Source organism: Salvelinus fontinalis, chromosome 38, assembly GCF_029448725.1.
Source record: "Salvelinus fontinalis isolate EN_2023a chromosome 38, ASM2944872v1, whole genome shotgun sequence".
Taxonomy (NCBI): domain Eukaryota; kingdom Metazoa; phylum Chordata; class Actinopteri; order Salmoniformes; family Salmonidae; genus Salvelinus; species Salvelinus fontinalis.
The window spans coordinates 24,937,580-24,961,003 of NC_074702.1; the positions used below are offsets into that span (position 1 = coordinate 24,937,580).

A 23,424-nucleotide genomic window follows, 5' to 3' on the forward strand; every position below is an offset into this window, starting at 1 on the left:
GCAAATGTATGTAGCCTACACGCTCTGTACATAACGTAGAACGAATTGCAACACTTCTTCTATTGACACATTATATTCAAACATTGAGTCTGGCATTTGTATGCCTTTTTGTCCCAATAGAGCCTCCGAAAGGTGAGAAATTCTTAGAAATGAGACGGTATGCTTTGGCTCGTCTCAATCGTGAAGTGATGATAGGTGGAGTGAGTTGGAGAAGTAATCCTGTCAAATGGGATTCTGAAGCCTATGGTTGTAGCTTAATTTCTATCTAAAAGAGACAGTGATCGGTGTCACAGAGCTTGTGCCCTACTCATTTAAAGGTTACGCTACTGCAACAGAGTTAATAGCGTATCGTAACGTCACTCCACAGCGAGCTTTTGTATAGCTCAAACGACTCGTACGTTGTCAAGCGGGTGGTCATGTGTGTTGGCGAGTTAGAGGACCCTGGTTCAAGTTCAGGGAGGAAGCTCTACATGGTAAGCCAGCACACTGACACCGGTTATACTACTTTTGGACTCTTAAATTAATTATATGTACCAATTGATTCTTGAAGACTATAACTTAGAAATGCTTCATGGGTTTAGTTCAATTTTTGTAAATGTTTGTAAATGTAAACAAAACACCATATAGCCTTAAAACTATCCTTTTGATATCTCGGATGGTTACATTTCTGCTGCCTGCTTTGCTGACTATCCTTTGTTGTTTAACGCAACGTTCTACATGACATTCCAAAATGGCTGCTGTGGCTTCTGCTACCTAGCATGAGGATGAAAAATGCAGTTGAATTAAAAACGAACAGTATTTAAATCCTCTAAATTTGTCAACTGGGATAAGCAGCAGTACAGCGACATCTTCCATCCCTGGATTGAGGTACGTTGTCGAGCCATATCCAACCCCAGTTCTGGAACATGCTTCAGAAGTTTAAAGTTAGGGGAGTTAGTGTCTTTGCCTGTTTTTAAGACTCTGATCGACAACACTGTTTGTGATAACTGCAGTTGTTTCTAATCTTCAATCGTATCTTTAACTTGTGACCCTTTGTCTTTTGTGTGTATTCTGTATTTTTCTGTAATGTTTTATGTACACGCTGCTATTTGCCTGTTTAGCCTTCTTGCTAGGTCACCCTCGCAAAATAGGTTTTTAACCTCAATGGGTTTTACCTGGTTAAATAAAGGTAGAAAAAAAAAATAAGACTAAATTGAAAGAATTTGAAAAATAAAATACATTTTTGGCAGCCAAGCATTCTGACCTGTAGGGAAAAATGTAGGCCTACTTACTGCGACCCTCAGGCCAGAACTCTTCTGGTTTTGTTTCAACTGATGTTGTTGTTTCAACTGATGATTGCTGATAAATGAGCCATTTATTACAACTGTTCATTGGATATGAGAAAGGCATTTACTTATTGTATAACGTCCGATATTATCCCGAAGTTGCATATTGTTGATCCCCTGTGAAAAGAGAAGAAATTAATGTTTGTGGTCGGAACGCCGGCAATAGGATTGTTACCAAACAACATTCTGCACGTCCCCCAGTACAAATAGGTTACCCTTCCTGTTCATGCATTTTATGATGTAATGTTGCTACCAAAACGGATCATGTTTATCAATTAAAACGCACATAGTTAAGCTATAGTAATGTTAATGCTTAATTGTTTTTCTACTTAATTATAGAGAGAGGTCCTTCATGTTTTCTGGTCAGAGATTGTGACAGGCAAGCCGGCTTTGTGGGAAGATGGTAATTGGGGAACATTAGGCTAATGGCATGTTCCAAAGCGAAATGCATTGTGGGTAAAATCTGTTCAAACGGTTCAAACGAGATCCTTGGGACGACCTTACCTAAACCCTATCCTTAACCTCATCCCCTACCCTGACCTGCATGTTTAGGTAAAACGAAAAATAATGTCCCATTTGGAACACTGACAAGTAGAGCATTAAAAAAATATGATAATGTTTTTTTGTTGCTAAATCTGATTGTGTGGGCCTGGCTCCCCAGTGGGTGGGCCCGGGTCCATCCGTGCCTGCGTGGCTGTTTCAAGTACCTATATGCTGGAGGGGGAGAGGTCTGATGCTGCCCAAATGCTCTGTCTAAACGTTGATACTTTCATATCGACGAGAAATCATTTTCAAAAAACAAAATGTTAAATTATTGCACACCTTTATATGGTTAGGTCCCCACATGGCCAAATGTCCACATTACAGCGCTTACGAAAGCAGAGACGACCAGCTGTTCTTAAGAGATATCTAGCGTCTCTGAACACCTGTGTGTAATGGAAGGATGTCAAAAAAGTTTTGTAACTGAAAAATACTGTTAAAAAAGTGTTAAACTGTATATTTTGCATTTTTTAAATTATTTTGATTTGATATGAAAGTACAGGGCTTTATGTTTCTAGAACCGTATCTCAATGAAAATCAATTCACATTTAGATGTAGTATTTGGCTGTTTTGGCTGCCAGAGCCAGTTTACCTCTGAACATAAGTCAAGGGCGCTGTGTTTTGGTTGATCATGTCACCTGACCTGGATCAGATGGTAATTATCATTTCTGTAAAAGGCTTAAAATAAAGGTTAAAATCCAGGTCAAGTGACAGGATCAACCAAACACAGAGCTAAAATGTACATAACAAATAAAGTCCTTGGAGGTAAAAAGGAGTAGGCTTGCCTATTAACTGTGTATCTCCAAATAACAGTGCATGTGATATCCTTTCATACACCAAAACAACCTGCAGTAAATACTACTGACTGAGTTGAACACATCTTTTATTTAGCTTTATTTGGCATATGCTGTGTAAAATACTGGCATTTTGAAAAGCAACAGTGCAATATCAAACAGTGCTGAGGGAATATGTGAGACAGAAGCCGTCTGACGGTTTACTATCCTGTATGTTTTGGAATAATTCACAGTGTTTTCACACAACAACAAAACAAACAGTAGCATCAGAGGACCAGGGCTCAGCTGCTGATTCGAGTGGCTCTGATACACTTCTATACCAACCAGAGACATTGTTTCAAGTGTCATTAGTTGTATGTACGGGATACGAACGCAACAACAAGAAATAATAAAATATAAGAATACGTACAGTAAATGGATCAGCAGATTTTTTGTTGTGCATAAGTATAATACAGGAAGGCACAATGTATAGTCCAATATTTACACGTGTTTTGGAGAAGTGGGGATTGGGGGGAAAGTGTTTAAATTGTGCAGTATTCAGCAGTCATAGGAAGAGTATGGTAGCAGCGGTTGTGATGTGTGTGTATAGCATGAATGTATATGTGTGTGTCTGTGTGGATATACACTGCTCAAAAAAATAAAGGGAACACTTTAAACAACACAATGTAACTCCAAGTCAATCACACTTCTGTGAAATCAAACTGTCCACTTAGGAAGCAACACTGATTGACAATAAATTTCACATGCTGTTGTGCAAATGGAATAGACAACAGGTGGAAATTATAGGTAATTAGCAAGACACCCCCAATAAAGGAGTGGTTCTGCAGGTGGTGACCACAGACCACTTCTCAGTTCCTATGCTTCCTGGCTGATGTTTTGGTCACTTTTGAATGCTGGCGGTGCTTTCACTCTAGTGGTAGCATGAGACGGAGTCTACAACCCACACAAGTGGCTCAATGCGAGCTGTGGCAAGAAGGTTTGCTGTGTCTGTCAGCGTAGTGTCCAGAGCATGGAGGCGCTACCAGGAGACAGGCCAGTACATCAGGAGACGTGGAGGAGGCTGTAGGAGGGCAACAACCCAGCAGCAGGACCACTACCTCCGCCTTTGTGCAAGGAGGAGCAGGAGGAGCACTGCCAGAGCCCTGAAAAATGACCTCCAGCAGGCCACAAATGTGCATGTGTCTGCTCAAACGGTCAGAAACAGACTCCATGAGGGTGGTATGAGGGCCCGACGTCCACAGGTGGGGGTTGTTCTTACAGCCCAACACCGTGCAGGACGTTTGGCATTTGCCAGAGAACACCAAGATTGGAAAATTCGCCACAGGCGCCCTGTGCACTTCACAGATAAAAGCAGGTTCACACTGAGCACATGTGACAGACGTGACAGAGTCTGGAGACTCCGTGGAGAACGTTCTGCTGCCTGACACATCCTCCAGCATGACCGGTTTGGCGGTGGGTCAGTCATGGTGTGGGGTGGCATTTCTTTGGGGGGCCGCACAGTCCCCCATGTGCTCGCCAGAGGTAGCCTGACTGCCATTAGGTACCGAGATGAGATCCTCGGTTGGTGCGGTTGGCCCTGGGTTCCTCCTAATGCAAGACAATGCTAGACCTCATGTGGCTGGAGTGTGTCAGCAGTTCCTGCAAGAGGAAGGCATTGCTGCTATGGACTGGCCCGCCCGTTCCCCAGACCTGAATCCAATTGAGCACATCTGGGACATCATGTCTCGCTCCATCCACCAACGCCACGTTGCACCACAGACTGTCCAGGAGTTGGCGGATGCTTTAGTCCAGGTCTGGGAGGAGATCCCTCAGGAGACCATCCGCCACCTCATCAGGAGCATTCCCAGGCGTAGGGAGGTCATACAGGCACGTGGAGGCCACACACACTACTGAGCCTCATTTTGACTTGTTTTAAGTACATTACATCAAAGTTGGATCAGCCTGTAGTGTGGTTTTCCACTTTAATTTTGAGTGTGACTCCAAATCCAGACCTCCATGGGTTGATAAATTTGATAAATTTTTGTGTGATTTTGTTGTCAGCACATTACTACTAAAAAAAAAGTATTTAAAAAGTATTTAATAAGAATATTTCATTCATTCAGATCTAGGATGTTATTTTAGTGTTCCCTTTATTTTTTTGAGCAGTGTATGTACACTGAATATACTGTACCAAACATTAGGAACACCTTCGTAATATTGAATTGACCCCACCCCTCCTCCAACCCAACCCACAAGGTCTCAAAAGTGTTTGACAGGGATGCTGATCCATGTTGACTCCAATGTTTCCCACAGTTGTCAAGTTGGCTGGATGTCCTTTGGGTGGTAGACCATTCTTGATACATACGGGAAACTGTTGAGCTTGAAAACCCCAGCAGCGTTGCAGTTTTTGTCACCTACAATCATAGCCGGTTCAAAGGCACTTAAATATTTTGTCTTGCCCATTCACCCTCTGAATGGCATACATACACAATCCATGTCTCAATTGTCTCAAGGCTAAAATATCTTTCTTGAACCTGTTTCCTCCCCTTCATCTACTCTGATTGAAGTGGATTTAGTGACATCAATAAGGGATCATAGCTTTCATCTGGATTCACCTGGTCAGTCTATGCCATGGAAAGAGCAGGTGTTTTTTTAATGTTTTGTACACAAAAGTATATGTCTGTGTGGGTGTATGTGTGCTAAGGGGAGGAGAATCAGAGCAGGTGGCCAGTCCAGGTCAAGTGTTCAGCAGTCTGATGGCTTGTAGGTAGAAACTGTCTCTGAGCCTATAGGTATCAGACCTCATACTCCGATACCGTATGCCCGATGGTAAGTAAGTGAACAGCTCATTGGACATTGAATAACAAACACCAGAGATATGTACTGTAGGCCTACGAGTCTACTCACGTTTCTGCAGTTTGACTAGGCTTCTATTGGGTTGGCTACCAAGTTTTTTTAGTTTAAAAAAATTCTATGACCAGGCCAGCTGCCCACAGTGTGATGTACAGGTAACTACCAAAATAAAGGAAACACCAACATGAAGTGCCTTAATAGGGCGTTGAGCCACCACGAGCCAGAACAGCTTCAATGCACCTTGGCATAGATTCTGGAACTCTGTTGGAGGGATGCGACACCATTCTTCCATGAGAAATGCCATCATTTGGTGTTTTGTTGATGGTGGTGGAAAACACTCTCTCTGGTATCGCCCCCACAACCGCTCCAGTGACAACTCTTGCCCTGTGGATGGAGGCATTGTCATCCTATGGGGACATAGGCATGGAAGCCAAAATAATGGTCAGCCCATCTTTTTTTATACAAGACCCTAAGCATGATGGGATGTTAATTGCTTAATTAACTCAGGAACCACACCTGTGTGGAAGCACCTGTTTTCAATATACTTTGAATCCCTTGTTTACTCAAGCGTTTCTATTATTTTGTCAGTTACCTGTATTAGGCAACCCCAGGTACAGATCTTCCTCCTCCAATCCATACCTTAACTATTATTTGGGAAAATACAAAACTGATCCAAGATCAGAGTCTCGGGGCAACCTTATCTATAAAATGAATGCAGTCTTAAGGCAACAATAGTGCCACCTGGTGCAGAATCCTGAAACTATTTTCCAGCCCATGGTAGTGAAGTAGAGAAGGTTTCTACTATAGTGCTACTTATTCAGATGCTCTAATACGAACTAATCACAGTTTCAGTTATATAAAATACATGAATATCTAATACAGCATTTTCCCCCAGAAATGTGTCTAATTTAGTCGAGCATGCTGTACTGCTGGCCTACAGACCAGCTAAAATGATGAGTGAGACTGGTAACAGAAAACTGTTTAGTCAAAAATGGAACTGAAAAATATAGAGTTAAGAAGTGTTACATTTCATGAAAAAAGGGATCCTAGGAAAAGTTACCCTGCAGTTTTAGGAGGTATTTGTTGTACAGGTAAAGGTGTAGGTGAATACAGTTTTAAAAGTCATTCATAATATTCTCAATGGCTCACTAAACAGGAATGTATTACATTGATTGTAATCAATCAATCACTGAATAGCACCATATAACAGTACAATTTGAACAAAATCAGAAAGGCTACCTTCCATAAGAAGCGTAGAAACACTAAGCATGGCCATAAAGTTATAGTGCCTATGGCCATTCATACATACTATGCTTGTCCGATTAAAAACATAAACAAATATTATTATGAGGCAAGATATGCACATTATATATAATATTTGATTCATAGAAGCTTGTATGTTGGTTAATATGTGGGAAAGTGTGGCTACATAAAGTCATGGCTAAAGTCCTTCAAACATTTGATGGAGCCAGGTACAGTAAGCCAATGGGACCTGACAAGCTCATGTTGTCTTCTTCTTGACTGCAATCAATTGGCTGAATGTCTGCAGGCCCCAGTACAGCAGGGAGATGGAGACAAAGGCCTACAGAGAGAGAGAGAGAGAGAGAGAGAGGGAGAGGCATTAGGCCAATGTGTTCTTTACTTTATTAGGTGTCTGTGAGTACTGACTGACTCATTTTACACCTACATCTTGTTGGGACTAGATGCTGTTCGTGAGCACTTACCACAAACAAACGTAATTTTTTTTTTACGTATGTTTCCAAAATACTCTGGATTGCTTCAAAGTAGTTTTGATTTGCTTCATTCTCTTACCCTCATTTTTGGTGTACCATTGTATGCATTCATTCATGTGCACTGGACATGATGGTCAGACTGACAGATCTAGATTCATAGGATAGTAAGGAAGGATCAATATTATATCCGCCCCACAATTGATAAAGGAGAAGAATAACACAGCATCATCTTTCACTTCATACATGATTGAAAGAAGACACAGAACTGTGAGCCAGACATATTAGCACGGGACACATAAGGAACGGCAAAGGTTAAGGAGTAGGGCAAAGTCATCTCCCATGATGCTCTCATGTTGGGGTGAAGAAGTCGAACGCCACGGGGGAATATGCCAGAAAATTCTGCCAAAAGCTGTCCTGTGGCGCCTGTCCCTCCCCCCCCGACCCCCTTTCCCCCTGTGATCTGGCCCATAAACTGCATCCTACCTCGCAGAGCAAGCCAAACCAGGCCCCTGTCCATCACAGGCAACGGCCTGATGGGAAAAAAGCAGCGTTTCCTCTGGACGCCACAGCTGTTTTCCTCCGAGAGGGAGAGTGGGAGGGAGTGAGAGAGCACAACAGGGCCTGGAATGTCCCCCCGCTTTTCCGCCCCTCACTACCTGTCCTGGCAACAGGTTCCCCACTGAGGGAAGGAGAGGACGGAGGGAGGGAAGGAGAGGACGGAGGGAGGGAGGGAGGGAGGAGGGGGGATTGAAGAAAAGAGAAAAGAAGGAGAAGGAGGCAACCTGGGCCTGAGACCAAAGCCTCAACGTCTAGGGCGGACATACCTTTTTACACTGCAGCACTTTACAGAGACATGACGTTGTGATGTGAGCTGTACCCATCCTGGAGATGGGTTGGGATCGAAAGTGAAGCAAGGCCACAGGAGTACCCCACAAATCACATAACAGGCCGAGCTGTCTGTTGGATCGACCGGGGGTGCTGTGTTGGTTCTACTCCCATCTCTCTGTTGGCCGTACTAAGCTACATTTTAATAGACTTCTCTGGGAAAATACTGCATGTGGGATAGATTACATGCGGAAGCGGGGGTTTGATCGTCTGCAAATAAGCACTACGAACAGAGAACACTGGTTCACCAAGTAGGAATCTCAACAAATCCCCTCTCACTCACTTTGTTTTGATTTCAAGAGAGGGTAGTTCGTTAGAGCACCAATGAGTCAAACAAATGGGCTCAGAGCAGGACAAATATAAATGCATGTGGTAGATCTTCATTTCTGAGTAGTTTCTGTTTTCTTGGGTCCAAATCAAGATACGGAACATACTGTTCTACGTTTCTGAGCAAGGAGGATACACTTCTACAGTATTGTCGAGACTGCATTGACTATTCTGCCATCATGTGATAAATAAAGTGATATATTGAATAGTCAAGAAAGCCACCACCAGGTGAGAGGGTAGCCTTTCCTCTCATACCTTTGACTCCCAACCTCCCTACCTGTGGCAGTCGTGGGCAGTAGGGGGTTAACATGGTGGCGCCCTGAGTTCTCCCATGCAGCTGCACTCATGATTGAAATGAAAACAGCGCAGAATGGGTGCTGTCAGGAGTGTGATATATGACTTGTAATGAGATGTTTCCAGAGCTCCCCTCCCGTCCATATGGCTAGCCTGCCTGCCTACAGTACACATTAGGAGAGTGAGGGAGGGAGAGAGAGAGAGAGATGCAATACTCAAACATCTGCATAACAGGGCTAGGAGATTCTTAGACACAAACACATACTCCCTCAATCGCAGGCAGGGATACACACGAGTGCACACACACGCATGTGTAGGTATGCATGCATGCATGCAGTGCATTCAGAAAGTATTCAGACCCCTTGACTTCTTCCCAAAACGTTAAATCCTTATTCTAAACTGTATTAAAACACATTTTTCCCTCATCAATCTACACACAATACCCCATAATGACAAAGCGAACATGTATTAAATATAAAAAACAGAAATACTTTATTTACATAAGTATTCAGACCTTTTGCTATGAGACTCGAAATTGAGCTCAGGTGCATCCTGTTTCCATTGATCATCCTTGAGATGTTTCGACAACTTGGTTTGAGTCCACCTGTGGTAAATTAAATTGATTGGACATGATTTGGAAAGGTACACACCTGTCTATATAAGGTCCCATTGTTGACAGTGCATGTCAGAGCAAAAACCAAGCCATGAGGTTGAAGGAATTGTACGTAGAGCTTCGAGACAGGATTGTGTCGAGGCACAGATCTGGGGAAGTGTACCAAAACATTTATGCTGCATTGAAGGTCCCCAAAGAGCACAGTGGCCTCCATCATTCTTAAATGGAAGAAGTTTGGAACCACCAAGACTCTTCCTGAGCCATCAGGGGAGATGGGTCTTGGTCAGGGATGTGACCAAAGACCCGATGATCACTCTGACATAGCTCCAGAGTTCCTCTGTGAAGATGGGAGAACCTTGCAGAAGGACAACCGTCTCTGCCACGCTCCACCAATCAGGCCTTTATAGTAGAGTGGCCAGACGGAAACCACTCCTTACTAAAAGACACATGAAAGCCCACTTGGACTTTGCCAAAAGGCACCTAAAGACTCTCAGACCATGAGAAACAAGATTCTCTGGTCTGATGAAACCAAGATTGAACTCTTTGTCCTGAATGCCAAGCGTCACGTTTGGAGGAAACCTGGTACCATCCCTACGGTGAATCATGGGGGTGGCAGCATCATGCTTTGGTGATGTTCTTTCAGCGGCAGTGACTGGGAGACTAGTCAGGATCATGGGAAAGATGAACGGAACAAAGTACAGAGAGATCCATGACGAAGTTCTGAGTGCTCTGGAGCAGGTTCTCAGACTGGTGCGAAGGTTCACCTTCCAACAGGACAACAGCCCTAAGCACACAGCCAAGACAACGCAGGAGTGGCTTCGGGACAAATCTCTGAATGTCCTTGAGTGGCCAAGCAAGAGCCCTGGCTTGAACCGGATAGAACATCTCTGGAGAGACCTGAAAATAACTGTGCAGCGACGCTCCCCATCCAACCTGACAGAGATTGAGAGGTTCCGCAGAGAAGAATGGGAGAAACTCCCCAAATCAAAAATTGAATCAAATTGTATTAGTCACATGCGCCGAATACAACAGCGTAATGCTTACTAAAAGTAACAAGTAATTAAAGAACTGCAGTAAAATAACAATAGCGAGACTACATACAGGGGGGTACCGGTACAGAGTCAATGTGCGGGGGGCACCGGTTAGTTGAGGTAATATGTACATGTAGGTAGAGTTATTAAAGTGACTATGCATAGATGATAACAACAGAGAGTAGAAGTGTTGTAAAAGAGGGGGGGATGCAAATAGACTGGGTAGCCAATACTGTACAGGTGTGCCAAACGTGTAACATCATACCAAAGAATACTCAAGGCTATCACGTTCCTGACCTTATTTCCTTTGTTCAGTCTTGTTTAGTTGGTCAGGACGTGAGCTGGGTGGGCATTCTATGTTATGTGTTTCTATGTTGGGTTTATTGTTTGGCCTAATATGGTTCTCAATCAGAGGCAGGTGTTTGTCATTGTCTCTGATTGGGAACCATATTAAGGTTGACTGTTTTCACTGTTTGTTTGTGGGTGATTGTTGCCGTGTCTGTGTTTGTTCGCCACACGGTACTGTTTTCGTTCGTTTGTTCACGTCGTTTATTGTTTTGTATTTTGTCAAGTATTTTTCGTCTTTGTTTAAATAATTAAAGTATGTATTCAAACCACGCTGCGCTTTGGTCCAATCCTTGCTCCTCCTCAGACGAGGAGGATTACGACGAGCGTTACAAAGGCTGTAATCGCTGCCAAAGGTGCTTCAACAAAGTACTTAGTAAATGGTCTGAATAGTTATGTAAATGTTATGTTTCAGTTTAAATTTTTTATAAAATTTGCTAAAATATCTAAAAACCTGTTTTTGCTTTGTCATTACGGGGAATTGTGTGTAGATTGATGAGGGGGGGGGAAATTATTAGTCTATTATAGAATAAGGCTGTAACTTAACAAAATGTGGAAAAACTCAAGGGAGTCTGAATACTTTCCGAATGTACTGTACATGCACTCAAATACACACACATGATCGAAGGTAGGTACATGTACATATATGTAGCAAACACACACACGCTCCTCTCCTGCTTGCTCTAGTTCCTCCCTCTTCACTATAAGCAGACACACTTGACTTCTGTCTTTGAACCCAGTCAACAGAGAGATGCTGAGCAGGTTAATGTCTCTCCAGAGAGGCTACTCTGTCTGGGGCTTAACAACTGTACAAGAGCCATGGGAAACACTACCCAACACACACATACAGAAACACAGATAAACGGACACACACACACAAATGCACGTATGCACGCATGCGCAGACACCCACATAACACACATATTGCTTGTGCAGTAGTAATGTAGAGAAATAGTCATGATTAAGTCACAAAGGGACTCCTTCCGTGTCTCAGTCTACTCTTTCCACTCTTATTATCAGCACTATTTCTTCCAAGGATGTCAGAGGACAGATCCAAGGTCACTACAAACCTATACGGTCCATGAGGCCTTTCCCCTTTCTACTGTTCTGGGGTCAGCGAAAGTGAAGGATAATTCACCATCCCGACCTCCTGGCTGTGTGTGGCTACACACTATTACACTGTCATTACTGCAAAAGCCATAGGCTTGGCACATTCTAAAGCCTCAGCCATGGAAGTTTAGGGCCATGTCTCAAATGGCACCCTGTTTCCTTTATAGTGCACTACTTTTGAGCATAAGGCCATAGGGCTCTGGTCAAAAGTAGTGCACTTTATAGGGAATAGGATACCATTTGGGATACACATTGTAAGCCTCAGCCATGAAAGTCTCGATCTTACTAATACCCATAATGCTCTGGGTGGCTCCAGCGGTGAGGCGGCCCACTCCGGAGAGCGCAGGCGGAAAGTTGGCAGCCGCGGCGCGACGGGAGCGGGTCCAGAAACAAGGGATGAAAAAACAAAGGAGCGAGAAAGAGAGAGAGAGAGAGGGGGAGACTTCTGCATTTTAAAATCAAGCCTGGTGTGCTTTGATGGAGCAATCAGGCCAAGGCAAAGCCCTAGAACTAGAGTCTCAGCGGACGTTCTGTAAATCAGTTCAATGGGATTCCACAGAGAAGGGCGAAGATGGATGGAACCCCAGGGGCTTGTAAGAGAGAGAAAGAACAATCCTTCCCTCCCTCCTTCCCTTCTTTCGCTCCACCTCCACCTCTGTCTTCTCCTCCCTCTCATCCTCTACTCTGTCAGCGTACTGTAGGAACCTGGAGCATGATCCCATTCAAACATCCTGGCTAGTGGCTAGTAGTTGCCGGGGACTTTAATGCATGGACATTTAAATCAGTTTTACCTCATTTCTACCAGCATGTTAAATGTGCAACCAGAGGAAAAATAACTCTAGACCACCTTTACTCCACACACAGAGATGCGTACATACAAAGCTCTCCCCCGCCCTCCATTTGGCAAATCTGACCATAATTCTATCGTCCTGATTCCTGCTTACAAGCAAAAAATAAAGCAGGAATCACCAGTGACTCGGTCAATAAGGAAGCGGTCAGATGACGCAGATGCTAAGCTACAGGACTGTTTTGCTAGCATACACTGGCATATGTTCCGGGATTCTAGAGTGCTAGAGGCATCATTACAGAACCTGGTTCAATTCCAGGTTGTATCACAACCGCCGTGATTGGGAGTCCCATAGGGCGGCGCACAATTGGCCCAGCGTCGTCTGAGTTAGGGTTTGGCCGGAGTAGTCATTGTAAATAAGAATTTGTTCTTATGAACTTGTAAGTAAACATTTCACTGTATGGTCGACACCTGTTGTATTCGGCGCATGTGACAAATAACATTTGATTTGATTTAGTACTGGGGTTTGTGGTCCTCCTTTACTCCTCATCATCCTCTTTTTCCTCATCTACCTCCTCATGAGTCAATGACAAAACATCTGTGACGAATTCCCAAGAACAACATAAGGAGAAAGTTACAGACCCCCCCCCCCCCCCCCCCAGAAATGCTAATCTCCCCTGTTATTGTAATGGTGAGAGGTTAGCATGTCTTCGGGGTATGAATTTGTGCATCTCTAACATTCTCAATTCCAAAGTGCTGGAGTACAGAGTCAAAATAATGTAAAAAATTGTCACTGTCCCAATATTTTTGGAGCTCACTGTATATGTTATTGCATTGATTAGATTAGAAAGTGAGTATGTGTGTTTGCATGTGTGCATGTCTGTGTTTCTGTTTCATTTTTTTGGTGGGGGGGTGGGGGGGGGGGTAAGCTCCCCTGCAACAAAGATTGCCTTGCATTATATGATTCACCGTGATCAAGGATCTCTACACTTTAAAAAAAGCGTTCCAAAAGGGTCTTGGCTGTCCCCATAGGAGAACCCTTTTTGGTTCCAGGTAGAACTATTTTGGGTTCCATGTAAAAACCCTCTGGGGAAAGGATTCTACCTGGAACCAAAAAGGGTTATTTAAAGGGTTCTCCTAAAAGAAACCTTTTACATTCTAAACAGCACCTTTTTTTCTAAGAGTGTAGGCCTTCGAAATAAACACTTCTATCCCCAGTGTCTGTCTGTATCTATTGATTCAGTTTATTATATTGTGACTAATACATACAGAACTTGTTTTGAGAGCGTTGTTGTCTCGGCATGACATCTGATTACATGGATTTTGGACCAGTGAGACAACAGCTGGATTTCAAGGAGAAATGGCGTATGAGTCTGTAAGTACATAAGTGTTTCTTTGGATTGTAAATTTGCCATCTAGTCATATTGTATATTATTGGTAATGGTTTTGTATTTCATTGATTAATCATTTACGATTAAGGGCCAATTAATTATTTAAACTCTTAAGACAACAATTATGGTGTGCTTTGGTTTTTGAGGATATCAAGTCAGAGCCATTATTCATAAAGTGTCTTAGAGTAGGAGTGCTGATCTAGGATCAGTTTTGCCTTTAGATCAGAATTTATCATATTATATGGACGGGCCGCCTGATCCTAGATCAGCACTCCTACTCAGAAATGGCTTTCAAGAATTACCACAAAAAACAAGCAATCTATTTAGATTTCCATGGCCTTACCTGGCATGAGCCTTGACAACACATTTCTTACTGTTGAGTGACATGAACCCCAGCACATTGACTGATACTATTTCACACGGGCAGTAGTTTGGACTGTTTACTTGGAGAAAACACTATTAGCCCATACTTCTTTCAAATCCCTTCATTTTTGCCAAAGAGGAGATTTGCTTTCCATCCCTGGGAGCATTCAGATGATGTCATTCTCTCAGACTTTCCATAGCCCAAAATGATCCCTTAACCTCAGGCGTTTCAGTGTGTTTCTGCTACCAGACATTCTCTCTCAAAGGGCTCTAACGCTAACCTCTCACACCTGAAAATGAGCTAGTAGAAGCAGATCTCTCAAATAACAGTGGATTTTCCCTGATTGCTGTCTTATCTTTCATTCAGGGTTGGGGTGTCAACAATGGGTGGAACTATGGGTTTATGGGACATGTTGTTTTTGTAGATGGGTCAGGTGTTGGGCTAGATAAGAGCTGCCATGAGCTGAGGTGAGCTTTGGTGTTCACGTGAACTTGATAATATTGTTCTGACTCAATGGAACATTTTTTCCCCCTCAAAGAAAATCTAAATAAGTGTTACACAAAATAGAGGAAGAGATCAAATATTATGAATGAAGAAGTTATGATGATTTCTGGCATACTTGTGGATTCAGTTATATACTGTTATATGAGCCCTGCTCACAGCGAAAAGTGCCAACTGCAAACAGACCCTCATTGGCAAAGTAGCCTGCTCATGATACTGAATCCGACTACAGACAACAACTCTTTCCTCATTGATAGTGCAGTGAGTGACTCAATTTGAATACAAAGAGATTCATCATTCTCACAGCAGGGCTGAGAAGAGCCCAACAGAGGTTCCTTCTCCAATGCACCGGTCCACGGGAGGACAGGTGTATTTTTATTAGCTCTCTTAAATTGCTATGACATCACTAGTCAGGGAGTTAACCTGTTGGAAGAGTATCTCCTTAATGACTGTGGTACAGAGTCCAACCGGGCTCTACAGCACATTCCCTTACGCCTTCAGGCAGACAGACCATGAGCCTAAAAACCATATGTTACATCATTACAGGCCAGTCCTCCCAAGTCTCAACGCCCAGCCCCTAATCATAACCACACATGGATACATGTACGCACAAACACACACACATGCGGTGTACACGCACGGGCATACACACGCAAGCATGCAGGCACACGCATACGCACACACACACATACATACAGTATACACACACATTTATATATATTCTCTCTCTCACACACACAAACAAACACACATTTATATACACACACAAACACATACAGTATATACAAATATAAATACAGTTGAAGTCGGAAGTTTACATATACCTTAGCCAAATACATTTAAACTCAGTTTTTCACAATTCCTGACATTTAATCCTAGTAAAAATTCCCTGTCTTAGGTCAGTTAGGATCACCACTTTACTTTAAGACTGTGAAATGTCAGGATAAGAGTAGAGAGAATGATTTATTTCAGCTTTTATTTCTTTCATAAAATTCCCAGTGGGCCAGAAGTTTACATACTCTCAATTTGTATTTTGTAGCATTGCCTTAAACAATTTAAACTTGGGTCAAACGTTTCGGATAGCCTTCCACAAGCTTCCCACAATAAGTTGGGTGAATTTTGGCCCATTCCTCCCACAGAGCTGGTTTAACTGAGTCAGGTTTGTAGGCCTCCTTGCTCGCACACGCTTTTTCAGTTCTGCCCACACATTTTCTATAGGGTTGAGGTCAGGGCTTTGGGACGGCCACCCCAATACCTTGACTTTGTTGTCCTTAAGCCATTTTGCCACAACTTTGGAAGTATGCTTGGGGTCATTGTCCATTTGGAAGACTCATTTGCGACCAAGCTTTAACTTCCTGACTGATGTCTTGAGATGTTGCTTCAATATAATCGACATAATTTTCCTTCCTCATGAAGCCATCTATTTTGTGAAGTGCACCAGTCCTTCCTGCAGCAAAGCACCCCCACAACATGAAGCTGCCACCCCCGTGCTTCACGGTTGGGATGGTGTTCTTCGGCTTGCAAGCATCCCCCTTTTTCCTCCAAACATAACGATGGTCATTATGGCCAAATAGTTCTATTTTTGTTTCATCAGACCAGAGGACATTTCTCCAAAAAGTACGATCTTCGTCTTCATGTGCAGTAGCAAACGTTTTACTGCGGATATCGATACTGTTGTACCTGTTTCTTCCAGCATCTTCACAAGGTCCTTTGCTGTTGTTCGCACCAAAGTACGTTCATCTCTTGGAGACAGAACCCTCTCCTTCTTGAGCGGTATGACGGCTTGTGTGGTCCCATGGTGTTTATACTTGTGTACTATTGTTTGTACAGATGAACGTGGTACCTTCAGGCGTTTGGAAATAGCTTCCAAGGATGAACCAGACTTGTGGAGGTCTACAATTTTTTCTGAGGTCTTGGCTGATTTCATTTGATTTCCCCATGATGTCAAGCAAAGAGGCACTGAGTTTGAAGGTAGGCCTTGAAATACATCCATAGGTACACCTCCAATTGACTCAAATTATGTCAATTAGTCTATCAGAAACTTCTAAAGACATGACATAATTTTCTGGAATTGTCAAAGCTGTTTAAAGGCACAGTCAACTTAGTGTATGTTTTACATTTAAGTCATTTAGCAGACGCTCTTATCCAGAGCGACTTACAAGTACATACATTCATACTTTTTTGTACTGGCCCCCCGTGGGAATCGAACCCGCAACCCTAGCGTTGCAAGCGCCATGCTCTACCAACTGAGCCACACGGGACCAGTATGTAAACTTCTGACCAACTGGAATTATGATACAGTGAATTATATGTGAAATAATCTCTCTGTAAACAATTGTAGAAAAAGTACTTGTGTCATCCACAAAGTAGATGTCCTAACCGACTTGCCAAAACTATAGTTTGTTAAAATAAATTTGTGGAGTGGTTGAAAAACGAGTTTTAATGACTCCAACGTAAGTGTATGTAAACCTCCGACTTCAACTGTATATATATATATATACACTAACGCTCAAAAGTTTGGGGTCACTTAGAAATGTCCTTGTTTTTGAAAGGAAAGCACATTTCTTGTGCTTTCCATGATAAACATGGGACTAGCTAACAAAACGTGCCACTGGAACACAGAAGTGATGGTTGCTGACAATGGACCTCTGTACGCCTATGTAGAGATTGCATTAAAAATCTGCATTTCCAGCCACAATAGTCATTTACAGTATTAACAATGTCTACACTGTATTTTTGATCAATTTGATGTTATTTTAATGGACACAATTTTTTTGCTTTTCTTTCAAAAACAAGGACATTTCTAAGTGACCCCCTTTTGAACGGTAGTGTACACACACACACACACACACACACACACACACACACATGTATATATTCTCTCTCTCACACACACACACACACTTTACGCCCGCCCACACACCACCAATCTACCTAATACAGCCTGGCTCCATGTGTGCCACTCAGACAGTGAGTGTGGGTGGGGAAGGGAGGGTGAGAGGTACCCCAGCCTCTGCTTTCAGGTCAAGCCTGCAGCTTTACAAGGGAAATCTCCAGAGCCACTATAAATACCACAGTGAGCTTTAAGGGTGCTGTATATCACGCCAGTGGGCTTTATGTGCTTCAACTCAACCTATTTTTTGTAGTTATTTTTTAATAGTGGAATCGAATGAGTGATTACTTTCAGTCCCCAGCATTAATTGATCGGCGCGACTTCAAAGCGCCTCCCGCCAGCAACTGAGTTGGCCATTCACCTAAAACGTCAGGACAATATATCATTACTGTACCTCGGTTTCTTTGCTGCCTCACTTGTAGTAACGGGAACAAGGTACAAAGTCAGGAAACGTTTCATGAAAATCGTAATGCTTTTCAATGGGCACCACTTGCATAGGCGACATTTATTACGCTCCAACTGAAATACTGAGACATCGAATAGGACCTAATGACTCATTCGCAGAAAGAGTACATAAAACAAAGATGTCATGGAGAAAATACTGCCATGTAGCATGTAGTGAATAAATCACAATGAAAAGGTTTTTCAAGTTTTTTTATTTGTTTTTATCATCTTGAAAAAAAGTGTCTGGGAAAAAACTCCAGTCTCCTTTTTGAACACCTGAGTGTGCAGATGTGGAGTCACGCAATAAAAGTAGCGATTCAGCCGCAGCGCTCACGTGCGAATCTCATCAGCCAGCTTTGGTTAGCGGCAGACTAGACTAATTGGTTCCAGAAGTGTTGCAGTTCGCACTGCCTGGGATGGCAGGGGACAAGGGAGTGTGAGTGAGAGAAAGTGTGAGAGCGTGAGAGAGCGAGAGAGAGAGCGTGAGAGAGAGAGAGAAAGAGAGAGAGAGAGAGAGAGAGAGAGAGAGAGAGAGAGAGCGAGAGCGAGAGCGAGAGCGAGAGCGAGAGCGAGAGCGAGAGAGAGAGAGAGAGCGAGAGCGAGAGCGAGAGCGAGAGAGAGAGAGAGTGAGTGAGTTAGAGACTACAGTGCGTGTGAACCGTCACTGGCCCCACATTTACCTGTGATGTATGACACTTGCGGCAGAGTTCTAGATCATGGCTGACCTTTCATTACTGGCCCTTCTCACTCACACACACACTCACTCACTCACTCACTCACTCACTCACTCACTCACTCACTCACTAACGCACAAACCCAATGAGGCACACTGGACACATACAGGGACACACAAACACTACTGTTTTGGCCTACTGTTACACCTAAACACAGTGCATCTTTATCCACAGAGCATGGCTGGCTTCAGGAAGGGCCAATGCTCTAACTAGACCTAATGGCCCCTAAAGACTGGCTGTCGACTCCGCTTATCATCAAAGTGGCAACTCCCCCCACACACCACGCCCCACCCATCCCACCATCGCCTGGAGGGCATTCTGCTAGGTGCACTATTTTCTGGCACTCTTTGACATGGTCGTCGTTAAAAACAACATTTTTATTGATTGGTTAATAGGGTTGTATTACACTAATTGTTACCTCTGAAAGTATGTTTCGGTCTCCTTGTCACATACTGTATTTTCTAGTAAAATGTTTGGGACAATGAAATGGTGTAGATAAATGCCTACTTAAATCTCTAGCTTTCCATTACAGTAGGATACCGTTATCACACCTCTATGCCCTCAGACGAGGGCATAAATGTTAGATTAGCACATCGTATCATTCTCGAGAAGGGGTTTCTAAAATGTTTTGTGGTAGCAGCATGGTCAGTCTCCTACCTCAATGGGCACAACCAGTGGTGCTGGTGCCGTCATGTAGCCGTATCGCAGCAGCAGCACCATCAGAACACAGCGCAGCAACTCCAACATGGATGCCGTTGGTCTGCATAGGGAAAGAACGTAACAACCGCCAATAAGGAACTGGTTGAAGTGGCATTTCGACTCAATTGATTCAAGTCATTTCAGTCATGGTATTGAAATCCAATAGATATGAGAGAATCTATTGATCATTCATTATTGAAGTGTTTTCCATGTCAATTTTCTAAATTGTTAGATTGGGTTGGCCCACATAACCTTGAAGTGGACCAATCTGTGTGTGCAAATTCCAAGCTATTTACAGGGATGGATAACATTACAGTAACATGTGACAGTACAGTACCGTTGGTCAATGATGAAGCCAATGGAGGTTAGACTGAGTAGAATGTAGCCAGTCATCATCAGAACAGTCAGCTGGGATAGCATCTATAACATAGACACACAAATAATGCTTATCATGAGAAAAGGTTATGGGAAAAATACATAAACATCAAGTACAGATGTAGGATCTTAATTTGAAAACCCTGTTGCAGGAGAACTTTCATGCAATGCAAGAAATATAAAACTTAAAGTGTATTTCAGGTTTAAAAATGCTTCTGATGTTTGTCTTCCCTCGTTGAAATTTCAGACTTGATTTTTTCTTACAAAAATGTATCGAACCCTACAAAAATGTCCATAAATTATAATCAACATAATAATTCACATTTCCTCTTGCTGTAGGATTCTTTTTCTGTTTAAGCAAACTGGCTCAAATTAAGATCCTGCATCTGTATGGTGAATTATGGGCAAAGGAGATTTGACTACGAGTGAAGTCATGAACCATGTCCCTTTTAATAGCCCAGACTACACATCTATACAATGTAAGCTATTATATTACATATAGGTCCTCTACACAGTGTAGTGTAGAGTCTTGCCTGTAACTGTGACTCACACAATTAAAGCAGCCCCAGCACCTCTCTGATTCAGAAGGGTTGGGTGGAATGCGGAAGACACGTTTCGGTTGAAGGCATTCAGTTGTGCAACTGACTAGGTATCCCCTTTCCCTTTCTCACGCTCAATATAATAGGGATATTACCTCTGGCCATGTCTGTTGAGTCCCGCTAAGGGACTTGACCAGAGTGGAAGACGTTGTGGTACATAGCTCTCAGTACCGCTACCCATCAAGCCAAAGCAAACACTATGAAGAACACTAGTCCTATACTGTACACATTGACATTGACCTTGGTGAGCCGTTTGTGTTTTGTTCGCACACAACCCCAACCTGTGGATGGATACATGAGTGGTGAAAAGTTCCTAACCTAAAAGGCAGCTGTAAGACTAGCCTCTCCTAAGGGACTAGATTGGTCTGCCAGAGCAGGGGTTGGATCTTCAACACTCCACCCAGAGGCCCTGACATGCAAACCTCACTGGTCTCCTTCCATGCAGTGCATAGACAACAATGTACATTCCCAACAGGCCATATATGGCATCAACATATCAACAGGAAGCAATAAAGTAGTATTTCTTCATGTTTATATGGTACAGGCCCTATAATCGTTATACCCCATATTCCCCTAACCCACACGTGGGAAAGGATAGGCAGGGCGCTACTATATGTATTCAATTGAGGCAAATAAGAGGTTATGAATCAACTATACTAAACCGTTTCCATTACATGGATTCCAAAGACACACAGTAAACTTAACCATCACTAGAGTCAGTAACGCTTAAGGCGAGGTCTAAATTGGCAGTAATACAGTAACTACACAGTTATTGTAAGCTAAAGCTATTCAGAATTGTATTATTTGGTAATTGTATTTTATTTATTTATTACACTTTATTAGGTTATTATGCTGTCTTGCACCCACTGGTACTGTTACCCAGGAGACAATGCAGGTCAGTTAGGTTACATGATCTTTACTTAGGCTATCTCTACCCTGGGGGAATGGACCCTAGACACAACTTAAATGATTGGATTTTCATGCCGGCTCAGTGCGCACATTTTTGATTTTGTCCCATATCATATTTCAACAATAACAGTGAGTGAAAATAAATGAAATTCACCATCTGTTGGTGCTTCAGTGACTCCAGCACTGGACTGATAATGTTATTGTCTCTATATCCCCAGAGACCTGGAGATTAACTTGTTATTATTATAGTTATCATCACTACCATTATTATTTTCAGGACAAGAGATAGGTTGGTCAATTTACCTGTCTGTTCTCATCGTAAAATTACCCAACCTGAAATAAACTTGTAGCGACACGAGGGCCGTGCATCTTGTAGCGACACGAGGGCCGTGCATCTTGTAGCGACACGAGGGCCGTGCATCTTGTAGCGACACGATGGCTGTGCATCTTGTAGCGACACGAGGGCCGTGGCCGTGCATCTTGTAGCGACACGAGGGCCGTGCATCTTGTAGCGACACGAGGGCCGTGCATCTTGTAGCGACACGAGGGCCGTGCATCTTGTAGCGACACGATGGCTGTGCATCTTGTAGCGACACGAGGGCCGTGCATCTTGTAGCGACACGAGGGCCGTGCATCTTGTAGCGACACGAGGGCCGTGCATCTTGTAGCGACACGAGGGCCGTGCATCTTGTAGCGACACGAGGGCCGTGCATCTATATCCATGATGTAATTAAAGGCTAACTTCATTTGTTTGAAATGTTTTAATATCTTTGAATTAACACTAAGATCCTGAGTTGTGCTACACTGCATCATCAATAGTCACGGTAAATACGTGCCTAGTGAACATGGAGGTATACATACATACATGGACATTGTTACTTACTTTGTTATTTTCCCTGGAAATCCTGATTACAGCATCCTAAAGGCTATTTAGGTTGGGAAATGTTTGGGAAATGGTTGACTTGGCAATTAAGGCGTTTGTGTTCACTGTTAGACCACCAGCTGCTATGCTGCTGTTTCATGCGCTGGTGGCCAATAAGAGGAGGGAACTCTTTGACTGTGGGCCTATGTGGAGGGAGGACCACAACTAAGGGAACACCATGGAGGTAGGAATCACATGAAGACAGGCCATTTTGTCTCAGTTTGAAGGGCTGGGTGGGACAGTGCATTTTGGCTAACCAAAACTATGCCTGGGGAAAAAAGCAGTCCAAAGATAACTACTGAGGAAACCTGACTTTCATTTTTTTGAAAGAGGAGGGGGGGGGGATTTTGGCTCTGAGAGTGGAAAATAATAGACAAAGGTTATTTTAAAGAGGACTGACAGTGAGTCATTCTGACTTGATGGTAGCCGAGTCACTATTTTTCTGGGTAAATACTGTAGAAAAACAACCCAATTAAGAATGTCATAAGCTAAAATAAACAGAATGTTTGTGACTTCGTTCCTTCAAAGAAAATGAAAATGACATTATTTCAAATGGCTAAAATAAGATAGAGCCCATGTTTTCTCAATCCCAGTTGATTATCTATGACTGGTAACTCTTGGGATTGACAATACATACCAGCCTTGACTCAAACAGATCCTGGTAAACACCCAACAACATTAGACCGTGTATGCACACATAGACTTTCAGAGCCAGAGGCCAACTGGGATTGTATGGCAGCTCTTCTCCAGTAACCTGTCAATGACATAATAAAAAAATATTAAAACAGCAATATAATACAGCTATACAAAAAGATGAGACAATATAACATCATTCCTGAATGTTGTGATTTTTTAATGGGCCATATTATCATGGCTTATCTATACGCAGATAATAAGATACTTTGAAATTATTCACTGCAGAACATCTATACTGTTTGTACCTTAAACTTTGTTTAAAACACCAAATTGTAGAGAAC

General features: G+C 42.9%; 1 protein-coding gene across 1 annotated transcript in view; it reads right to left on the reverse strand.

Moving 5' to 3' along the window:
• Window positions 1–6,458: 6,458 nt before the first annotated feature.
• Window positions 6,459–23,424, reverse strand: part of LOC129837681 (alkylglycerol monooxygenase-like) — a 38,426-nt gene continuing 21,460 nt past the window's right edge. Inside the window, exons 10-13 of the mRNA XM_055904032.1 lie at window positions 23,085–23,201; window positions 19,980–20,062; window positions 19,601–19,703; window positions 6,459–7,073 (exon numbers count right to left, since the gene is read on the reverse strand). Of these exons, the coding sequence (XP_055760007.1) occupies window positions 6,993–7,073; window positions 19,601–19,703; window positions 19,980–20,062; window positions 23,085–23,201 (384 nt within the window). The 3' untranslated portion in view covers window positions 6,459–6,992. The remainder of the gene's footprint in view (window positions 7,074–19,600; window positions 19,704–19,979; window positions 20,063–23,084; window positions 23,202–23,424) is intronic.